General features: G+C 45.7%; 1 protein-coding gene across 1 annotated transcript in view; it reads left to right on the top strand.

Annotated features, from left to right (window-relative positions):
* Positions 1-19,391, top strand: part of LIG1 (DNA ligase 1) — a 105,429-nt gene that overhangs the window by 38,405 nt on the left and 47,633 nt on the right. Inside the window, exons 3-4 of the mRNA XM_040424329.1 lie at positions 8,714-8,821; positions 15,563-15,743. Of these exons, the coding sequence (XP_040280263.1) occupies positions 8,714-8,821; positions 15,563-15,743 (289 nt within the window). The remainder of the gene's footprint in view (positions 1-8,713; positions 8,822-15,562; positions 15,744-19,391) is intronic.

The raw sequence follows: 19,391 nt of genomic DNA, 5'->3' as shown, positions 1-19,391 counted from the left end.
TGCCGCTAGTGTGAAAGTACCCTAAGTCCTGAATAAAGGGTCTGACTACTTATGTCAATTCAAGGTTTTAGTTTTTTCCTTTTTATAAATTGGCAAAGATTTCAAACGTTCTGTTCTCACTTTCTCATGATGGGGTAGTGACTGCAGAATGATGGGGAAAAATTTTAGCTTTTTTTTATTGTACCACAAGGCTGCAACATAAAGTGAAAGGGTCTGAAGGCTTTCCGAATGTGCTGCATAGTAATTATTATAACAATAATAGCATGTCGCCAAGAGCCATAACATTCATTTTTCTGGTCTATTTGGCTCTATGAAGCCATTTCTTTAGCCATAAAGAAGACCACTAGAGTAGCAGCGGACCAGGAGAGTTAAATTAATTTATTTTAGCTCTTATGGGGGTCTGATCTGAGCGTTGATGAGGGTGTGGTCTAAAGGTGGTCTGATCTGAGGGGTTTTATATCTGATTAAGGATATGTTTTTCCCTATTTTCCTCCTACTTGCATCTTATCAGGTACGTCTTAAAGGGATTCTGTCACCAGGTTTCACCCCTGTCAGCTAAACATATGCTGATGTTCAGGGCCTCATCAGGATTCCTAATGTGGGCTTCTAAATGTGATCCGTAGCCTTATTTTGCTAAAAAACAGGTTTTTACTAACCTGTCACTCAAAGAAATAAGGTGCCCAAGGGGATGTCAAGGGATGCAAGGTGCCGGCCGCACCCACTGTCGTTCGTGCCCAGCGCCGCCTTTACAGACTTCTGCGCCGCCTCCTAATCCTCTGTGCCGCCTCTCGTTCTCCCTCCCTTTTCCTCCTGCTTTAAGATAGAGCCCTGTGCGCACAGGGCTCTGAGAGGCTGGCGCCAGAGTGCAGGTCATACCTGGGTTGAGCGAAGTGCCGGCGCATGCGCACTTCGCTTCAAGAAGCCAAATCGAGAAGTCCGCACGGGCGCATCAGGCAGAGCCCTGTGCGCACGCGCGAGATCTTACAGCAGGGGGAGGGGGGATGGAGGGAGAGCGAGAGGCGGCACAGAGGATTAGGAGGTGGTGCAGAAGTCTGGAAAGGTGGCGCTGGGCACTAACGGCGGTGGGTGCGGCGGGCACCTTGCATCCCTTGACATCCCCTTGGGCACCTTATTTCTTTGAGTGACAGGTTAGTAAAACCAGTTTTTTAGCAAAATAAGGCTACGGATCACATTTAGAAGCCCACATTAGGAATCCTGATGAGGCCCTGAACATAAGCAAATGTTTAGCTGACAGGGGTGAAACCTGGTGACAGAATCCCTTTAAGCGAAAAATGTGGTAATCCTTAACCACTTACCGTCACACTAACGCCGAAAGGCGTCATCTCTGCGGCGCTCCCAGGTCACACTAACGCCGATTGGCGTCATCTCGCGTGACCCGAGATTTCCTGTGAACGCGCGCACACAGGCGCGCGCGTTCACAGGAACGCATAGTGCACAAGTTCTTGTGCAGCCTGCCGGCCGCGATCACAGGCTGTAGATTTTTGAATCGCCGAAAAAAAAGGTTATGTATGACGCTATTTTCAAAATAGCGTCTGATATAACTGCTGCCTGGTCCTCTGGTGGTCCCTTTCGCTTGGATCGACCACCAGAGGACACAGGCAGCTCAGTAAGTAGCACCAAACACGACACTACACATTTACACATTACCCTGTCATTTATTAACCCCTTATTTAGCACCTGATCGCCCATATTAGACTCCCTGATCACCCCCTTGTCCCCCCCCCTGTCACTGATCACCCCCCCTGTAAGGGTCCCTTATCACCGCCAGTTAGTTAGCTACTTGCTAGGTAGTTTAGCGCCCAGCCCACCGCAGTCACTGATTAGTCGCTGATTAGCGTCATCGCTGTCGCTAATCAGCACTAGTACTATATAGTATCTGTAAGTGATCAATACTGATCGCAATCAGATCTATATAAGTACATTAGGGTCACCTTAGGCTCTACAAAACGCAGTGTTCGCCCGATCAGGCCTGATCTTTTGCGCACACTTGCGTTCAGTCCGCTCCACCGCAGTGACAGAATTTTTTTTTTCTGATCACTGCAAAAACACGGTAAAATCGCTGCGCCGCTATAAAGATCACTTTTGAGCTTTTTGGATCTTTATTAGCGGTCGCAGCTTTACTTCGCAAGCACTCCTTTTTGCTAGGTAGGTTTGCTCTTTTCCCCGAGTAGTCTCAGAGGAATACCCCCTAAATTTAGTGAACCCAAAATGTCAAACAAGGGGTATTCCGCTGAAGAGGCCTACAGGATTCTGGCCGTGATGGATGAAAGCGATGGGGACGCCTCATCCGCTGAATCCAGTGGTTCAGAATATGAACCTGTAGACAGCAGTGGCACTCTAACCGCTAGTGAGGATGACTAGGTAGAGGTCCCTGCTACGGCCAGACGTACCCGATCCCATGTCAGGGTTCTGCCTACCCTGCATGATGACCCTCATTTGCAGCAGAGTGGTGCTAGCGCTGATCTTGTTTTATGGTGCGGCATACACCAGCAGCGCAGCACACCCTGGACCTTCTACCAGCACTGCCGTATTCCCTGGTGAAGTGGCGAGCACCAGAAGGGCAGTTCCAGCTGGTACGGTGGCACGTGCAGTAACTCCCCTGTCGCAGCCACCGCGTTCACAGGCCTGTAGAACCCTTAGTCTCCCAGAGGTGCTGGCAAATCCTAATTGGCACTCCCCTGCTTCCGCCGCACTCGTATTGCCCCCTTTCACCGCCCAGTCTGGAGTTCGCGTGGAGACGGCTCATTTAGGATCGGCCCTTCAGTTTTTTGAGCTGTTCTTCACCGCGGATCTCTATGACCTAGTTGTGGCAGAAACCAACCGCTACGCCACACAGTTTATTACCGCCAATCCGGAAAGCTTCTATGCCCAGCCTTACCGGTGGAAACCAGTCACAGTTTCAGAGTTTAAAATTTTTTTGGGCCTTATCCTCAGCATGGGTCTAACTAAAAAAAATGTATTGCGGTCATATTGGTCTAAAGACCCAATACATTACATGCCCATGTTCTCTGCTGCAATGTCTAGGGCACGTTTTGAGGTCATAATGTGCTTTATGCATTTTACGGACAATAGCACCTGTCATCCAAGAGGCCACCCTGCTTATGACCGGCTCCACAAAATTCGGCCCCTCATAGACCATTTGTCATCCAGATTTGCAGATGCGTATACCCCTAATCAAAACATCTGCATAGACGAGTCCCTAGTACATTTTACCGGGCGCCTTGGCATAAAACAGTACATCCCCAGCAAGCGCGCCCGTTATGGGGTCAAACTGTATAAGCTCTGTGAAAGGGCCACAGGCTATACATATCGTTTTAGGGTCTATGAGGGAAAAGACTCAAAACTGGAGCCGGTCGGATGTCCTGACTACCTGGGGAGCAGTGGCAAGATTGTTTGGGACTTGGTGTCACCCTTACTCCACAAGGGGTACCACTTATACGTGGACAATTTTTACTCAAGCGTGGCCCTCTTTCGGCACTTACATCTAGTCGGAATTCAATGCTGTGGCACCGCGCGACCTAGTCGCCGGGGCTTCCCCCAAAGGCTCGTTAGTACCCGACTTGCACGGGGGGAGAGGGCTGCCTTGTGTGACCAAGAACTGCTCGCGGTGAAGTGGAGGGACAAGAGGGACGTTTACCTTCTGTCCACCATTCACGCAGACACGACTGTCCAAATTGAACGGGCAACTGGAGTCATTGTGAAACCCCTCTCTGTCCACGACTATAACCTTCACATGGGAGGGGTGGACCTTAATGACCAGATGTTGGCTCCCTATTTAGTTTCCCGACGCACCAGACGCTGGTATAAAAAGGTGTCTGTATATTTAATTCAATTGGCGATGTATAATAGTTTTGTTCTCTACAGTAAGGCTGGGAGAACAGGATCCTTCCTAAAATTCCAGGAAGAGATCATTTCGGAACTCCTGTATCCAGGAGGGTCCGTGGCCCCAAGGCCCTGATGTAGTGAGCCGGCTACATGGCAGACACTTCCCGTCTGTCTATCCTGGTACCCCAACTCAACGTTCCCCAAGAAAAAGATGTTGTGTCTGCAGCAGGGCTGGAATAAGGCGTGACACCACCGTTTTTTGTCCTGACCAGCCTGCCCTATGCATAGGGGAGTGTTTCCGCAAGTTCCACACTCAGGTACACTATTAGTGTAGGGATTGCGTACACAGGACAGGCACACAGGGCTATTAGGGCCCTTTCACACAGAGCTGCTACAAACCTCTCCTTTCACCTGGGACAAAGTGCATAATGTACTTCGCCACATCTCTGGGCGATTTGCGCTTTGCACATTGTCCCATGGGGAAGGAGAGGTTTGTCCTCTAAAGGTAAAAAAAAATAAAAATAAAAAAAATCACCGGTAAGCAAAAAAGTTATTGTTCTGTTTCAAAAGTTTATAAAAGTTAATGTTCTCTAAAGTTAATGTTAATAAATTTATTGCGTTGCGGCCTGTTTTTTTTTTTTTTACCTTCTAGGTGGACCAAGCGATCAAGCAGCTGCAGCACTGATGTGCATTCGGACAGAAGCATTGCGCTGCTGTAAGATTACACACAAGTCGGTGTATGCGGCGCTGCAAGACGAGATTTCTCCTCTGCAGTAAAAGATACGTTTGCCGGGGCATATGAGCTGAGGAGGTGGCGGTGTTCATATACTTTGGCAAACACTTTGTATATATAAAAAAAATTAAAAAATCCCGGCAATGATTTATTTATCCACATCGATTGATGTGAATGGATAAATCTGGTTTGCTAGGGCATACGAGCTAAGTGGGTATGGATGTTGGGCGGAGATCCTATGTCCTGGCAGACGCCTTTCCCCTCCTTTTTCTTTTTTTGGCAGAGATTTTTTCATCCACATTGATCGATGTGAATGAAGAAATCTGTGCCGTTCATTTTTTCTTTCAGCCCAGAGGCTGAACGGAAAAAAAAAATCTCATTACCCGTATGCTCAATATAAGGAGAATAGCAGAAACTCCTAATGCTGGGCATACATGTAATGATTGCGGAGACCCTCAAATGCCAGGGCAGTACAAACACCCCACAAATGACCCCATTTTGGAAAGAAGACACCCCAAGGTATTCGCTGAGGGGCATATTGAGTCCAGGAAAGATTGAAATTTTGTCCCAAGTTAGCGGAAAGGGAGACTTTGTGAGAAAAAACGAAAAAAATCAATTTCCGCTAACTTGTGCCAAAAAAAAAAAAAATTTCTTTGAACTCGCCATGCCCCTCATTGAATACCTTGGGGTGTCTTCTTTCCAAAATGGGGTCACATGTGGGGTATTTATACTGCCCTGGCATTTTAGGGGCCGTAAAGCGTGAGAAGAAGTCTGGGATCCAAATGTCTAAAAATGCCCTCCTAAAAGGAATGTGGGCCCCTTTGCGCATCTAGGCTGCAAAAAAGTGTCACACATCTGGTATCGCCGTTCTCAGGAGAAGTTGGGGAATGTGTTTTGGGGTGTCATTTTACATATACCCATGCTGGGTGAGAGAAATATCTTTGCAAAAGACAACTTTGTATAAAAAAAAATGGGAAAAGTTGTCTTTTGCCAAGATATTTCTCTCACCCAGCATGGGTATATGTAAAATGACACCCCAAAACACATTCCCCAACTTCTCCTGAATACGGAGATACAACATGTGTGACACTTTTTTGCAGCCTAGGTGGGCAAAGGGGCCCACATTCCAAAGAGCACCTTTCGGATTTCACAGGTCATTTTTTACAGAATTTGATTTCAAACTCCTTACCACACATTTGGGCCCCTAGAATGCCAGGGCAGTATAACTACCCCACAAGTGACCCCATTTTGGAAAGAAGAGACCCCAAGGTATTCGCTGATGGGCATAGTGAGTTCATGGAAGTTTTTATTTTTTGTCACAAGTTAGTGGAATATGAGATTTTGTAAGGAAAAAAAAAAAAAATCATCATTTTCCGCTAACTTGTGACAAAAAATAAAAAGTTCTATGAACTCACTATGCCCATCAGCGAATACCTTAGGGTGTCTACTTTCCGAAATGGGGTCATTTGTGGGGTGTTTGTACTGTCTGGGCATTGTAGAACCTCAGGAAACATGACAGGTGCTCAGAAAGTCAGAGCTGCTTCAAAAAGCGGAAATTCACATTTTTGTACCATAGTTTGTAAACGCTATAACTTTTACCCAAACCATTTTTTTTTTTTTTTTACCCAAACATTTTTTTTTTATCAAAGACATTTAGAACAATAAATTTAGAGCAAAATTTATATATGGATGTCGTTTTTTTTTGCAAAATTTTACAACTGAAAGTGAATAATGTCATTTTTTTGCAAAAAAATCGTTAAATTTCGATTAATAACAAAAAAAGTAAAAATGTCAGCAGCAATGAAATACCACCAAATGAAAGCTCTATTAGTGAGAAGAAAAGGAGGTAAAATTCATTTGGGTGGTAAGTTGCATGACCGAACAATAAACCGCTAAAGTTGTGGAGTGCCGATTTGTAAAAAAGGGCCTGGTCACTAGGGGGGTATAAACCTGTGGTCCTTAAGTGGTTAAGTCTAGTTGTTTGCATTTTCATTTTGCAAAGATAAAAGTATCACAAGAAGCAAACTTTAAAAATAATTGTAAAAATCCAAAACAAATATATAAAATGGTACCTAAAAGTCACAAAATTATATGGAGAGTCCCAAAAAGTTGATTTTATACCTTTTGACATAGACTTATGATGGCAAAACTGTGTCAGATCCTGAGGGACCCAAAACAGTTTGGATATGTTTAAATGGCAACAAATGCATATTAGAAAAATTGGACGTGTATTTTCCCTGGAATCCGCATTCCTGCTGCAGATCCGCCCTATCCAGCCAAGAAGAGACCTGCCATTTCTTGACGCAGATTTGAAATCCGTGGCTGTATCTTATGCAGAATACACACAGGTATTGGTGTCGGGGTCCACCTGAATAACCTGCAGTGTGAATATGAATAGGCAGATAAAGTACCGCACCCCGTGGTTGGCACACTTTTTTTATTTTCCCGTTTAAAATGCCCACTGTTCTTTACGCTGTGGGTCAGGTTTAAAATAAGCACGGTGCATGTGGGCGGTAGTACACAGAGGGATATGATTTCATGTCAGTCATAAGGACTTGAGAGAGCATCCGACAGCTGCAGAGATTTGAGACTTCACAAATCTAAAGGCTAGTTAACACCCTTTGAAAGAAGATCGTGGTAATGGGTGCAAAGCACGTTACAGACCTAATAGATTAAAAAATACATCATTTACGTTAAAGGACTTGTGCGTAATGAGGAAAGAGCGAGTTGAATGGATGATGCAGACGCCGGGACAGAAAAGCACTAAAATGCAATTTTATATACTGTGCTGGTTTGTCAGTAACGTATCTCTGCACGGTATTCGCCATGTCATCCGATGCTAAAACGCTTCAGATTTATCTATGGTTTCTTCCTTGCATAATCGGAAGCCATGTTCCTTGCAGATTTGCATAACACATTCTTAGGGCTCATGACTGGCTGTTCCGTGCATGAAGGACCGCAATTTGCGGATTCTGCAGACGGATCCAGACCCATTGAATAGGTCAGTGTCCGTCCGCACTGCAAAAAAGTAGTGCATGCACTACTTTTTTTGCGGTGCGGAGGCACAGACAGAAACCCCACGCAAGCACTCCGTAGTGCTTCCATTCCTCTGTTCAACACCGAACCCTCCGGATTGTGCACCTACTGTTTGCGGTCCGCAATACGGGCACGGACGGGCAACTGCCGCGTACATGAGCCCTTATACGTATAATTGCTCTGCCTGGAATATGTGAATTCCATCTTTTAAAGGGATTTTCAGGCAGTAGAATACTGATCACCTATCCTCAGGATAGGTAATCAATATCAGATCAGTGGTTTGTGAGGTTTGACTCCAGGCACCCCCGCTGATCAGCTGTTTGTAATGGACAAACCCTGCAACATCCTCAAAGCATAGCTAGTACAGCGCCGTGCATTGCATAGTGGCTGTGCTTGGTATTGCAGTTCAGCCCCATTCTCTTGAATGGAACTGAGCTGCACATAAGTCACGTCGCTAATGATCGTGATGTTACTGACCGAGGAAGAGGCAGAAGCTCTGATCATGGGGATACTGGGTTTCAGACCCCCCACAGATCTGATATTTTAAGAATTAAAGGGTCGTCTCATGCTTAATTAATTGGTTGTCTCATGGAGGCCAATGGACGTCATTCAAAGGGGTTAGATCAGAGCGCCACAGTGAAGAGCTGATCTGCACAAGTAGCTTGATAGACATTACTTGGAAAGCTGTTCATCTGAATGGCCGCAATGTAATATACATTTTCCCCTGCAGGCATAGCATGGTTTTCCCTGGAAAAATCTGCATTTTTTTTTTTTTTTTTTTATCTTTTACACACACACAGAATTTTTTAAATGTAGAATTATAGTGCTTTTGGTGTATAAAAGTAAACTTTTTTTTAATCCCTTAGAGAAACCATGAGATATAACTTATATTTGCGTTCACCATCGCCCGCAGTGATTCTCGTGTTCCCGTGTATTGTGGCCAAGTTAGGGATGTTGCATCCGGCGGCTAATGCTTTGGATGAGATGTGATCAGTTACCAAATGCTTTTAAGACCTCGTTTTCTCTGTCCTCGGGTTAGATGATCATCTTTTAATTTATCATGACATTTTAATAGTTCTTCTCTTTTGCTCTTCAAAGGTCGTTTTTTCAACCCAAAGCAGAAGCTGTTGCCAAGAAGGAAAAGAAATCGGAGGAGGTTGAGATAGAGTCTAAAGAAGGAAAGAAATCCTGCGACAAAGATAAAAGGTAATGGTTTTTAACAAACGATCACACAAGTGTTTGTGTTTTTTTGCATGGAACCAGCTCCACTTTACCCAACTCTACCCTGTATTTCCGGTTATCCACAAGGCCTGAGTTGAAAATGGCACCTGATAGGAGGAGGTTACAAGCAGGTCATATCAGTACCATAAGGGACGTGTCCATGCTGGTGACTAGCGACTGGTCCCTACACTGCTACCAGCTACATTGCGGGTGCACCACATCTACAGGAGAACACATTACCTGGTACCAAAACAGAGTAGAGTCTAATGGAGAAGGGTAGAACCAGTACCATGCAGCGGAAAAGTGTTGCAGGTGTCAAGCGCACAGTGTTTGTGTAAGGGCTCATGGACATGACCATTGGCTATTTTGCAGTCCGGAACAGCCGGCCCCTAATAGAACAGTCCTATCCTTGTCCGTAAAGTGGACGTGCGATGCAGACAGCACACAGAGTGCTGTCCACCTCTTTTGCAGCCCCATTGAAGTGAAAGGGTCTGCATCCAACCCACAAAAAATGTGGATCAGATGCAGACAGAAAATAAGTTTGTGTGCATGCTGAGTTTGGGTTAGTATGGGGATTCGCTCTGGTAGGCAGGGTGAGCGGACGCAGAACAGAGGCAAAAAAAACTGTTTGTAAAACAAAACTTCAGTGTTAGTTCACACACAAAGCAACGTTTTCCAGTCTTAGTGTTAGTTCACACAAAGGAAAGTCAACAGAACAACAAATTGCGATATGGCGATTTGGCCGACCCAAAAATGCTGCGATTATTTTTTGCTTTATAAGACGCACTCCTCCCCCCCCCCCCCCCCCCAAAAGTGGGGGGGAAATGGCAGTCTGTCTCAAAGCGATGGTTGACTTTTTACGTGGCTGACACTGATGTATCGGCGGCGGCTATGCTGCACAGCGTGGCCGGCTAAACATCAGTTACAGTGCAGGGAGGGACTGGAGGCAAGTCACGACGGGCCCCGCACACATCAATTGTCTTTGTATGCAAAGTCTTTCTTTACTGCTGAAACAATCGCTCTCCTATTGATAAAATCACCAGCCTCTGTACTCACTATGAATGCACTGCAACGAGCAGGCCGGCTGGAGCATGACTGACGTCAGTAAAGAAAGACTTTGCATACAAAGACAATTATGTGCGTGGTTTAGGACACATGAGGGGACATTAATAAAGTAATGCTGTGACACATAAGGCCATGAGGGGGACCAGCATAATATGCTATGTGTGTCATTCACACATATAGCATCTTATGCTGGCCCCCCTCATGGCCCTATGTGTCATAGCACACATCCCCCTTAACAGTGCATCATCCACAGATTCCCCCATAACAGTGCATCATCCATAGGTCCCCCATAACGGTGCGTCATCCACGGGTCCCCCATAACGGTGCGTCATCCACGGGTCCCCCATAACGGTGCGTCATCCACGGGTCCCCCACAACGGTGCGTCATCCACGGGTCCCCCACAACGGTGCGTCATCCACGGGTCCCCCACAACGGTGCGTCATCCACGGGTCCCCCACAACGGTGCGTCATCCACTGGTCCCCCACAACGGTGCGTCATCCACGGGTCCCCCACAACGGTGCGTCATCCATGGGATTGTGCTAGACCTCTAGCACAATTCCCTTAAAATATTGCATCGCGTATCGTTATTGCAATTTTTAGGGCCCTAAACGCAATCGCACAAAATTCCCATATCGTGCAGCCCTAATATATATTTTTAATGATGGCATGTTACTAGGATATGCAATTGCGTTATTCATTGAGGGTCCGACCTCTGGGACTCCTGCTGTCCTTGAGAACAAACTGACCTGATTATACCTGCCCAGGACACTCTCCCAGCCACCCATTGTACAGGACTCTGCAGTACAGCTCCATTCAAATGAATGAGACCTGAAAAAAGCATCAGCTCTGGTGCTGCTTCATTCTGCGGATTGTGGGGGTCCCCGCATCAGACCCCTGACCAATCAGACAGTGATGACAGCATTATGCCTTCACTCTATGCTAGGATACCCCTTTTAATGATGCACCAAAATGATACACAACTGACAATACTAGCTAATTCCTCAGGCCGATGTTAAAAGCTGAGAACTTTGCCAATATCTTCCAGTCAGGAACATATCGGAGCCCCTCATGCACCACATCACGGTGTCTCAGCAAGCATGGGGTCCTACCACTCAACTGCCCGTGGTGTGTGAGCATTGTTCAAACCTTGTTCACACACCACGGGCAGTTGAGTGGTAGGACCCCATGCTTGCTGAGACACCGTGATGTGGTGCATGAGGGGCTCCGATATGTTCCTGACTGGAAGATATTGGCAAAGTTCTCAGCTTTTAACATCGGCCTGAGGAATTGGCTAGTATTGTCAGTTGCGTATCATTTTGGTGCATTTTTTGCAGTGATTTTTGTATGTATATTTTTTCATCTGCACAATGTATTATTTTGTGTAAGATGTCCTTGTGGTGCATGCAGTCCGCCCCGGCATCCTCCATTGTACGCAATTTTTGCAGGTGATTGCTGTTCTGCGGACCGCATGCGGAGGAATTGCTCCCCCGGTTATAGACTCGCTACAGTGTCTGGGTTTGGAGCTTTTTTTTTTTTACCCGTTTAGGCCACTTTTTTCAGTGAGTTGTTAACCCTTTTAACCACCTCCGGACCGCTGTACGCACAGACGCGTCCTGGAGGTGGTTGATTCATTCCGAGTGGACGCATATACGCGTCATCTCGCGAGACGCGAGATTTCCTGTGAACGCGCGCACACAGGCGCGCGCGCTCACAGGAACGGAAGGTAAGAGAGTTGATCTCCAGCCTGCCAGCGGCGATCGTTCGCTGGCAGGCTGGAGATGTGTTTTTTTTAACCCCTAACAGGTATATTAGACGCTGTTTTGATAACAGCGTCTAATATACCTGCTACCTGGTCCTCTGGTGGTCCCCTTTGTTTGGATCGACCACCAGAGGACACAGGTAGCTCAGTAAAGTAGCACCAAGCACCACTACACTACACTACACCCCCCCCCCGTCACTTATTAACCCCTTATTAGCCCCTGATCACCCCATATAGACTCCCTGATCACCCCCCTGTCATTGATTACCCCCCTGTCATTGATCAACCCCCTGTAAAGCTCCATTCAGATGTCCGCATGATTTTTACGGATCCACTGATAGATGGATCGGATCCGCAAAACGCATCCGGACGTCTGAATGAAGCCTTACAGGGGCATGATCAATGACTGTGGTGATCACCCCATATAGACTCCCTGATCACCCCCCTGTAAAGCTCCATTCAGATGTCCGCATGATTTTTACGGATCCACTGATAGATGGATCGGATCCGCAAAACGCATCCGGACGTCTGAATGAAGCCTTACAGGGGCATGATCAATGACTGTGGTGATCACCCCATATAGACTCCCTGATCACCCCCCTGTAAAGCTCCATTCAGATGTCCGCATGATTTTTACGGATCCACTGATAGATGGATCGGATCCGCAAAACGCATACGGACGTCTGAATGAAGCCTTACACGGGTGTGATCAATGACTGTGGTTATCACCCCATATAGACTCCCTGATCACCCCCCTGTCATTGATCACCCCCCTGTCATTGATCACCCCCCTGTCATTGATCACCCCCCTGTCATTGATCACCCCCCTGTCATTGATCACCCCCCTGTCATTGATCACCCCCCCTGTCATTGATCACCCCCCCTGTCATTGATCACCCCCCCTGTCATTGATCACCCCCCCTGTCATTGATCACCCCCCCCCTGTCATTGATCACCCCCCCTGTCATTGATCACCCCCCCTGTCATTGATCACCCCCCCTGTCATTGATCACCCCCCCTGTCATTGATCACCCCCCCCTGTCATTGATCACCCCCCCCTGTCATTGATCACCCCCCCCTGTCATTGATCACCCCCCCTGTCATTGATCACCCCCCCTGTCATTGATCACCCCCCCCTGTCATTGATCACCCCCCCTGTCATTGATCACCCCCCCTGTCATTGATCACCCCCCCTGTCATTGATCACCCCCCCTGTCATTGATCACCCCCCCTGTCATTGATCACCCCCCCTGTCATTGATCACCCCCCCTGTCATTGATCAACCCCCTGTCATTGATCAACCCCCTGTCATTGATCAACCCCCCTGTCATTGATCACCCCCCTGTCATTGATCACCCCCCTGTAAGGCTCCATTCAGACATTTTTTTGGCCCAAGTTAGCGGAATTATTATTTTTTTTTCTTACAAAGTCTCATATTCCACTAACTTGTGACAAAAATTTCAATCTTTCATGGACTCAATATGCCCCTCACGGAATCCAAATGCGTAAAATTTTTTAGACATTTATATTCCAGACTTCTTCTCACGCTTTAGGGCCCCTAGAATGCCAGGGCAGTATAAATACCCCACATGTGACCCCATTTCGGAAAGAAGACACCCCCAGGTATTCCGTGAGGGCCATATTGAGTCCATGAAAGATTGAAATTTTTGTCCCAAGTTAGCGGAACGGGAGACTTTGTGAGAAAAAAATAAAAAATATCAATTTCCGCTAACTTGTGCCAAAAAAAAAAAAATTCTATGAACTCGCCATGCCCCTCATTGAATACCTTGGGGTGTCTTCTTTCCAAAATGGGGTCACATATGGGGTATTTATACTGCCCTGGCATTCTAGGGGCCCCAAAGCGTGAGAAGAAGTCTGGTATCCAAATGTCTAAAAATGCCCTCCTAAAAGGAATTTGGGCCCCTTTGCGCATCTAGGCTGCAAAAAAGTGTCACACATCTGGTATCGCCGTACTCAGGAGAAGTTGGGGAATGTGTTTTGGGGTATCATTTTACATATACCCATGCTGGGTGAGATAAATATCTTGGTCAAATGCCAACTTTGTATAAAAAAATGGGAAAAGTTGTCTTTTGCCAAGATATTTCTCTCACCCAGCATGGGTATATGTAAAAAGACACCCCAAAACACATTCCCCAACTTCTCCTGAGTACGGAGATACCACATGTGTGGCACTTTTTTGCAGCCTAGGTGGGCAAAGGGGCCCATATTCCAAAGAGCACCTTTAGGATTTCACTGGTCATTTACCTACTTACCACACATTAGGGCCCCTGGAAAATGCCAGGGCAGTATAACTACCCCACAAGTGACCCCATTTTGGAAAGAAGACACCCCAAGGTATTCCGTGAGGGGCATGGCGAGTTCCTAGAATTTTTTATTTTTTGTCACAAGTTAGTGGAAAATGATGATTTTTTTTTTTTTTTTTTTTTTTTCATTCAAAGTCTCATATTCCACTAACTTGTGACAAAAAATAAAAACTTCCATGAACTCACTATGCCCATCAGCGAATACCTTGGGGTCTCTTCTTTCCAAAATGGGGTCACTTGTGGGGTAGTTATACTGCCCTGGCATTCTAGGGGCCCAAATGTGTGGTAAGGAGTTTGAAATCAAATTCTGTAAAAAATGACGAGTGAAATCCGAAAGGTTCTCTTTGGAATATGGGCCCCTTTGCCCACCTAGGCTGCAAAAAAGTGTCACACATCTGGTATCTCCGTATTCAGGAGAAGTTGGGGAATGTGTTTTGGGGTGTCTTTTTACATATACCCATGCTGGGTGAGAGAAATATCTTGGCAAAAGACAACTTTTCCCATTTTTTTTATACAAAGTTGGCATTTGACCAAGATATTTATCTCACCCAGCATGGGTATATGTAAAATGACACCCCAAAACACATTCCCCAACTTCTACTGAATACGGAGATACCAGATGTGTGACACTTTTTTGCAGCCTAGGTGGGCAAAGGGGCCCACATTCCAAAGAGCACCTTTCGGATTTCACTCGTCATTTTTTACAGAATTTGATTTCAAACTCCTTACCACACATTTGGGCCCCTAGAATGCCAGGGCAGTATAACTACCCCACAAGTGACCCCATTTTGGAAAGAAGAGACCCCAAGGTATTTCGTGATGGGCATAGTGAGTTCATGGAAGTTTTTATTTTTTGTCACAAGTTAGTGGAATATGAGACTTTGTAAGAAAAGAAAAAAAAAAAAAATCATCATTTTCCGCTAACTTGTGACAAAAAATAAAAAGTTCTATGAACTCACTATGCCCATCAGCGAATACCTTAGGGTGTGTACTTTCCGAAATGGGGTCATTTGTGGGGTGTTTGTACTGTCTGGGCATTGTAGAACCTCAGGAAACATGACAGGTGCTCAGAAAGTCAGAGCTGCTTCAAAAAGCGGAAATTCACATTTTTGTACCATAGTTTGTAAACGCTATAACTTTTACCCAAACCATTTTTTTTTTACCCAAACATTTTTTTTTTATCAAAGACATGTAGAACTATAAATTTAGAGCAAAATTTCTATATGGATGTCGTTTTTTTTTGCAAAATTTTACAACTGAAAGTGAAAAATGTCATTTTTTTGCAAAAAAATCGTTAAATTTCGATTAATAACAAAAAAAGTAAAAATGTCAGCAGCAATGAAATACCACCAAATGAAAGCTCTATTAGTGAGAAGAAAAGGAGGTAAAATTCATTTGGGTGGTAAGTTGCATGACCGAGCAATAAATGGTGAAAGTAGTGTAGGTCAGAAGTGTAAAAAGTGGCCTGGTCTTTCAGGGTGTTTAAGCTATGGGGGCTGAGGTGGTTAATGACCTGCATTTGCTTTGTTTTTGGATTTCATAAATTTTTTTTTTTTCTTCTTTCCTCTTGAAATAGCACCGAGCAGCCATTAAAAGAAAAAAATGGTAAGTTATCTACGAATGGTGCAAAGTCTCCGATAAAACGTGTGTCAAAGAAATTGACGCGGGTTCTGACAAGTGACAGTGAAGATGACGAATCGATGGAAGTTGAAGTGTCCGCTACAGAAAAAGATAGTAAAACCACTGACAATGCAAAGGTAAGTTGGAGATCCCAGGATAACTGCATTATGATGTGAAGGTCAGTGATTCCGAGAGATATGCCCATAAACATAGTTTATGTACCGTCATATGAAGAACAGACATATTGGCTGTTAGTAATGAAATACTGCAAATGATACGTCAGACAGCCAGCAGGTGGAGCATTTGCACCAGCGTACGGACTGACTAAAGGTATTCACTTGGCTGTTAGCTTATTACAGGGAGTCTGTCGGCTACTTCTCACATCAAACCGCTTGAATCGCCTTATACATCATATACACAGTTCACAAATGTTACTTTTGTCTGCAAAGTGTGATGCTGCTACAATGAAGTTTGGAGTGATACGCTAATTAGCTTGCGACTGCCCAGGGGGGCTGGTTTCCCTTGCTGGGAGTGGCCAGGGGGGCTGGTTTCCCTTGCTGGGAGTGGCCAGGGGGGCCGGTTTCCCTTGCTGGGAGTGGCCAGGGGGGCCGGTTTCCCTTGCTGGGAGTGGCCAGGGGGGCCGGTTTCCCTTGCTGGGAGTGGCCAGGGGGGCCGGTTTCCCTTGCTGGGAGTGGCCAGGGGGGCCGGTTTCCCTTGCTGGGAGTGGCCAGGGGGGCCGGTTTCCCTTGCTGGGAGTGGCCAGGGGGGCCGGTTTCCCTTGCTGGGAGTGGCCAGGGGGGCCGGTTTCCCTTGCTGGGAGTGGCCAGGGGGGCCGGGTGCATGAGGCCTTACTCTGATAACTTGACTGACGCTATAAAGTACCAAACGGACACTTCTGGAACAACCCTTTTTAACGAAAAGTTTCACACAAGCGTTTAACGGGTGCATTTATTTGGTATGTTTTATAGCCAAGTGTCCCGGTCTGACTGGGTCTGATGTCTTGAACTGACGGCAGGTTGTCCCATCTCAATGAGTTAGGGAAACGGCATAACTTGCTGTGCCACACTGTTTCCATACCTCCCATGCACTGCAATTGGCGAAATTGAAGCTGCGGAGCACCGCTCTGCTGTTTCCCGACCATCTGGTGGTCAGCGCTCAGCGCACTGCTCAATTACCTACTCGTCAGTGAAGGAGACCATACATTTACATGCTGCCTTCCCCTCCACAGTTTGGGAAGGAGCGATCGCTAATGCCATTGCTTGCCCCTATACTGAATCTTTATTCCCCGGCAGCAGAGTAGGGTTGCACCGAGTATTGAACTTTTGGTACCCAATTCATACTTTTGCACCGGGCCGATCCAATACCGGGATTTGCTATTTTCCAATACTAGGCTGCGCTACTGCATGAACATGGTGTGCGCCGAGGGCTGAGTTCGGTTTCAAGTTTTAAAGTGGTACCAACTACCGAAGTTATTCAACGAAGTCCCACGCGACTTTGTTAATAACTTACTTCGGCTCATCTGAGCCCATACATTCTAATACTGTACGAAGACGGATCTCTGTACAGAATTATTCCGAAGTTTTGAACGAAGCGACTTCGGGTGAAGCATCCCAAGCTCGCTTTGCTCAGCACTAGTAATGACGATAAAGCTGCGCTCACATGGAGCGCCGCCTCCTCGTCTCACAGCTGATCGGCGGGGGTGTCAGGTCAGTTATTGATGACCCTATCCTCAGGATAACCCCTTTAATTTAGTCCCATTCTCTGCTTTACTCTTAAAGGGTCACTGAGTTTTGGTAAAGCTTTTGATATGTCATAGAGACAGACGTATCGCAAGTTTTACGTATCGCGATCGCGGAGGTAGAAGCTTGTGCATGTCTTTTGCTCTCTCCTCGGAGATGGGCCCATCGCCTTTTCATGTGCGACCTACTCTACTCATTCTAGCGACCCCTCCCGATCCAAACTTTTTGATTGTGTTTCTGACAGATCAAAAGTTTTTCCGAAACTCAGTGACCCTTTATAGAGACAGTAAATCTTCAGTCTACATGGACTCTGGGTACCGTGGATGCTCGCAGCTGTCTGAGGCTGGGGTGACTCTAATGTTCCTCAAGAGGATTAGCATCAAGAAGTCCAAACCAATGGCTTACTCTCCTGAGTGATAATTTCTCACAAATCTACAGTTCTGAAGACCTCCAGGCCCTTTTATTTTCCGATGTGTGTGCGGTATTAGCAGCTCTTAACCAATAAGCCGAACTTTTATGAGCGGCTGAATTTACCCTTTGTATTCCTTTAAATGTCCGCGGTAGAGCATTGCGGTCTTGTTTTGTTTTCCAATCCGTATCACAGGGAGCCACAATCCATCTCACTGTACACAAGCATTAACACATTTGAAAATACCTCAAGTATGTCATTTACACGCCGCTTTTAGTGCTTAATGAAATGATCATTGGCTGTTGTTTATCTGCAGCCACTTGTTACAGCAGGTGCAGTCCCACATCTAGCATTGCAGGTCCTGTGCCTGTCAGGATCGCCATGACATTTTAGGGACTGTAGTCTGGACTTGGGCCAATAGATTCTTGCTCGGTATCACTCACAGCTTTTGGGATTGTAGCCAGAAAGGTCTAAGCATATTAAAGTGACAAAGTAAAACGTGCGTAAATTGGAGGTGTTGAAGTTTATGTTCCTCTTAACCAGATACTCGCTTTCTTGGTTAAATCGCCAACAGTGTTGGTGCTGCACCTGCTCGCTAATAAATGAACCTACCAATTTTTTGGCCAAACTTTTTATAGGGGAATATTTATTGAGAGTGGTGCTTTTTGCCCCCGGTCTTTATCTCCTGCGCTGCTGGAGGATGCACCTAAATTTATGACGAGGAGCAGGCATCATCATAAATTGGGTGCATCCTATGGCAGTCCGTGCGCCTAAACAGAAAGCTGCGAGAGCTCTGAGCTCTGGTTGCATCTTAGTCACCTAGAGCGACTTAAAAAAAAAAGTAATTGTTTCTAAAAAAAAATTTAATTGAAATCAAACCCCCCCCTTTTCCTCAACATGAAAATAACCATATATTGCTGTGTCCAAAAATGCCCAAAATATAAAAATATTTATCCCATATGGCGAACGGCAACAGAGAAAAATTTCAAAATGGCCAATTTGCCTACGGCCTATTTTCTTTTCGTCGCTTAACCTCCCCAAAAGATTTAATAAAAAGAGGTCAAAAAGTCATAAAGCCCCAAAATGGGATCAATGAAAAGTACAGATCGTCCCGCAAAAACACAGCTCTATAGATAGAAATATTAAAAAAAGTTATGGGGGTCAGAATATGGCAATAAAAAGAAGACATTTTTTTTTCCATTTTTTTTTTCCAGTAGTAAAACACTAGAAACACTATACATATATGGCATTTTTTGTAATTGGTAAAACTGACCTGTTTCCTTCATTCACTGGGTCAGTACAAATAGTGAACACTGTAAAAACAAAACCCATAAAACCATGGAGGATTTGGATTCCCCCCCCCCCCCAGCTTACTACTACACCCTATGCAAAAGTCCATGTCTTCAGCTGCCAAGTACACATGTAACAGGTCCGCCAGTGTCAAAGGTACAAAACTGCTGACAGATGCCTTTTAACCCTGAAACCACTTACATCAACGTTTCATCTTCCGTTTTTCTGATGCGTCATAAAAACAGGAAAAAGAAACCCCCCAAAAAACGGATCCGGTAAAAAAAAACAAAAAAAACACAGTACAGTTCTACCTCTTCTGTACGATCTTTACCTGTGCCAGGATGAAC

The sequence above is a fragment of the Bufo bufo genome, chromosome 1 (genome assembly GCF_905171765.1).
Source record: "Bufo bufo chromosome 1, aBufBuf1.1, whole genome shotgun sequence".
In the NCBI taxonomy this organism is placed as follows: Eukaryota; Metazoa; Chordata; class Amphibia; order Anura; family Bufonidae; genus Bufo; species Bufo bufo.
The sequence above is the reverse complement of the archived record's forward strand: the minus strand, read 5'-3'. Positions and strand labels throughout refer to the sequence as shown.